The sequence below is a fragment of the Durotheca rogersii genome (genome assembly GCF_024521655.1).
Source record: "Durotheca rogersii strain YMJ 92031201 chromosome Unknown GGS23scaffold_126, whole genome shotgun sequence".
Classification (NCBI taxonomy): domain Eukaryota; kingdom Fungi; phylum Ascomycota; class Sordariomycetes; order Xylariales; family Xylariaceae; genus Durotheca; species Durotheca rogersii.
Genome location: NW_026251357.1, coordinates 4807 through 8993, shown reverse-complemented (window position 1 = coordinate 8993; position 4187 = coordinate 4807). Strand labels below are relative to the sequence as shown.

At 28.8% G+C, this 4187-nt stretch overlaps 1 protein-coding gene across 1 annotated transcript; it reads right to left on the bottom strand.

Annotated features, from left to right (window-relative positions):
• Positions 1-3231: 3231 nt before the first annotated feature.
• On the bottom strand, positions 3232-3941 carry GGS23DRAFT_608421 (uncharacterized protein; the record flags this gene model as incomplete). Its single annotated transcript, XM_051520204.1, has 4 exons — positions 3232-3254; positions 3419-3463; positions 3497-3811; positions 3896-3941. 4 exons carry the CDS (start codon positions 3939-3941, stop codon positions 3232-3234), a joined length of 429 nt encoding a protein of 142 aa, XP_051366908.1.
• Positions 3942-4187: the final 246 nt, after the last annotated feature.

The following is a 4187-nucleotide window of genomic DNA, read 5'->3' as shown; positions in this document are numbered from 1 at the left end:
GAAATACGAAAACTATACAATCTTCCATTTGATAATTTTTAACAGAATCTAATAGCAACAGTTTTTTACGAATTTCTTCGACTAATAAATCCTTTTCTTTAAAGGCAAAATTTCTATAGATGTTAATTAACACAGACAATTTTTTACAACAATCCTCGGTATAAGACTTTCGTTCAGATTCCGATGGCGGGTCTTTGAAATTAAACATATCTTCTTTCAAACTACATTCAGTTTTATTCATTATTTTAATATACATACAAGCACTGGTTGATAAAGCTATTGATAACAATTCGTTAATTTTATGACTTGATGAGAGCAATTCATATTCACTATCATAACCACAAACAGTGTTTAATAAAGCTTTAAGACCTGTACTTTTTAACCGGCTCGAAATAATAGGGTCTAACATTCGAAAGGCATTTTTATGTAACTCTTTTAAATCTATGATTTTTTCAACATTTATAAGTAAACCCTCATTTTCAATTTTAGCTTTTAAACACTCTATTATTACTAAGATGATTAATAAAACTAAGTTTAAATAAAGTATATTTACAGAACTTGTTAATTTTAACTTTTTATCTGCTATTAAATCCTTGGAATAAAATTTCAAAAATAAAGTATTTAAAACAGCTATGTTAATATAAGGATCATCCACAAAACCCTTCTTTGTTAAGATAGACAATTCTATTAAATAATTTTCCAATACTTTTATGTATCTTTCTATGTCGTCTTTATTCATGTTAATATCTTTAATAAGTCCCGTTTCAAAATCTATTAATTCTAATAAAGACCTAAAATCACAATGTTTTAAATCCTCTTTAATACTATTTTTGTCGTTGTTGTTTATTTTCATTTTATATATTTAATAAGATACCCTAACGAGCAAGGACCAAAACGCATTTGCCCTCATTCCCCACCAAGGAGGCTCGTTTTGAATTTGTTGTTTTCAAAATAAACTGAAATAAAAACTGGAACCCTTTTAGAATAACAATACTAGCCCGCCAATTTCACGATTATTGGTAACAACTAATGAAGGGTGGACTGCAGGTCTGGTTTATAGATCGTTAAGTTATTAACAGCATCTATAGCAAGCGTATTCCTAACTTAGTCGGATTGAATTTATTTACTTTAGATAATTTTATATGTTACGAAATTTATCTGTAAATAAACAGAACCACACAACTACGGATCCTTGGAGAATTGTTGTATACAACTGAATAACAATTGCACTCTATAATAACTTATAGACTAATAACCAATAATAAATTAATAAAGATAATTCTAAAGAATTAACAATCATTGTTTTATTATTGGTAAGATTGCGTTTTAAGTCACGTCTAACTATAATTAAAACTAGCTTTCATAGATCCTAAAAACTTTAAAGATATTTAAATGAATACTCAAAATCTTTGCCCAAGACAGATATCTGCATAGGGTCGCAACGAAATTTTGTACGATTCCAGTAGATGCATAGACGAGTCCATGTACTTCACATTTGATAAATTCACGAGTTTTCGGACTTTTTCATGAAATGTGAACTCAGACGTATAAATACAAAAATTTATTAGTATTCTTTAAACTTATTAATACCATATCTTCATTTTAAATAATTCGTTTCAAAGCCTGAAAAATTGAACTTAGTTATTCAAAATTATTCAATAATTATTCAAAATTTGGAAACAGTACTACTATATAATTTTTGTATGAACTATTATTTAAATTAGTTATTTATTATTAGTAAGTTCTTTTAACTTACGCAATTCTTTTACACGTTCTGGACTTAATTCACGAAAGAATTTTTCACTATCGAAGGTAGGTATAAATCCTTTAACATATTCAACAAATTTTTCATTTTCTCTCGTTCGAGGTACAGCTCTTGAGATACATTTACGTGTTTTCAAATTTGATATCTGACTTAGTGAAAGCTTAACTTCTCGTGCTGGTTCGTGTTTGTGTACAAAGTCTATGATTTCTTTATAAGATTTTAAATAATTGTCAGGTATTCCATAACGACTTTCTGAATTTTGACTCAATAAAGCTTTTATAAAATTACGTACCGAAGTTTCTATATAGCTTTTATATGTTTTAGTATGCTGTGGTACAAAACCCATAAAATTTAATTCCTTATTAAACTTAGGTTTATTTAAAACTTGTTGAATAATTCGAATTCTCTCAAATTCCTTTGTAGATTCCCATGGTTTTGAATCTAAGAACCCCTTACCTTCAACATCTATTATTTTTCTTTTATTATCAAATTCTAAACTATAACGTCTATCTTGATATTTTACAACAACATGACCACCTCTTCTGTAAATATCAGAAGCACTTCTCAAACTAGTTTGTATAAATTCCGTTACGTAATCACCCCTTTCTATACGGTTTGAAAATTCTTTTATTAAGTATTCTCTTTCTAAAAATCGTGTTTGAAAACCTGTTGCCGCTGAAATACCTCCCTCGCTAAAACCTAGTTGACCCCGAGTTTTTCACGAAATTATCCCTTTTGATTCAATATGTTTTATTTCTAAACCATTGTAATCTGGCGTTTCTCCATTAACACTAGTCAACATCCCTCTCAATTTCTTATATATTAATAACAACGGTATCTTATCTTTATTCAATTCTAATAATTTATCTTCTAGATTTTCAATGTCGGTAATAAACCCGTCAGTCGTTACTGAAATTATGTTACCTTTTAGTTTGGTTATATTATTTAAACATTCACCTATAATACCGCGCGTGAACCCTGTAATATAACTACTTATAATAGGATTCGATAATATTCCACCCTCTATTCGAACAAACCTTTTGATTTTTATATCATATCCCTTCCGACCACTAAGACCCATTGCCGTTTGACCATAAATAGAATTACCTATTTCTTTATAATAATAGTTATAAAAAGTCTTTTTAGGGTGAGCTCTCCGTTTTGCTTGTAGATCAATGATTATTTTTCGAAAGGGTGATGGGTATTCTAAATAATCTTCTTCGTTTTGTTCGTTATTATCGTTTTCATCCTTTTTAGGTTTTTGAAAAGGTATTTCGACAGCGTCTAAAACCTTTAGATCACAACCCATGTTTTTAGCTACTACATACTCAACACCGGTAATACAACTACTACCTTCTAATGGATATATTTCAACATCGTCATTAACACTAGTTGGGATATTAGGGTATTTAATATTTTTGCCGAATTTAAAATTAACGTTTAAAATAATATAACTAAGTACCAACTCACGATCGGTCATTAGCTTTATCTGTTGTTCGTTAATTCTTTTTGCTTTTCTAATATCGGGTTGTCCTAAAGCACACATAACGGTTGTATAAGCACTTGTTAGGTCATAATCAAACCATGAATAACCCTCGTTTTCTATTCTATCAATACCATACATAAAAGATTCATTACGACCTCCTTTATAACCCTCTATGTAATTAGTTAAATATCTTGTTAATAAAGTCCCGCGAGCTATTTTTGGAGTTATTTTACTCACCAAATTACCAATCATAATATCTTTTCGAACCTGATATCCTAAATAATTTTGTTTTCTCCATTCTTTTATAACATATAATTTTCCGAGACTTGATAGTGTTAATGGTATACCAATTTTATCGACTGTTAGAAAAACTTCCTCCATTTGACAAGCATGTTTTAAAGTTATTTCTGAATCCTTTAGTGCATACTCTTCAAATAATGATGGCTTATCTTTCAAAAGTTTTTTCATATTACCGTTTCTATACGACCCAATATCTATCTTCTTATAATTTTCACCATAAATACTACCAACAGCGGCTAGACTTTTAACCCCCTGAGGAGCTAGTAAAATAGTATCTCTAATATGTACTTTAACCTTATGATTTTCTAATTCCAAAGGTCGACCTAAAGTCACAAAAGATCTACCAACTATGTCAAGCTTGTTTTTAAATATATCAAAATCTGACAACATTCCTAAATCTGCAGAAGTTTCGTGCATACATAAATACAGATTTCTAGATATACTTATACTTAATTTTTCACAAGTTTTTAAACCTAATTTTAAATTTAAAATAGATTTTTGTTTATTATTACACTCGGTTATTCTTTTTAATAATTGTTTATCCATTTCAAACGGAGTTATTTCTTTTATTAAACTTAAAAATTCTTTAAGACTTTCTTTCAAATATTTGTTAGTCATTTCTTCACTATCTCGTAT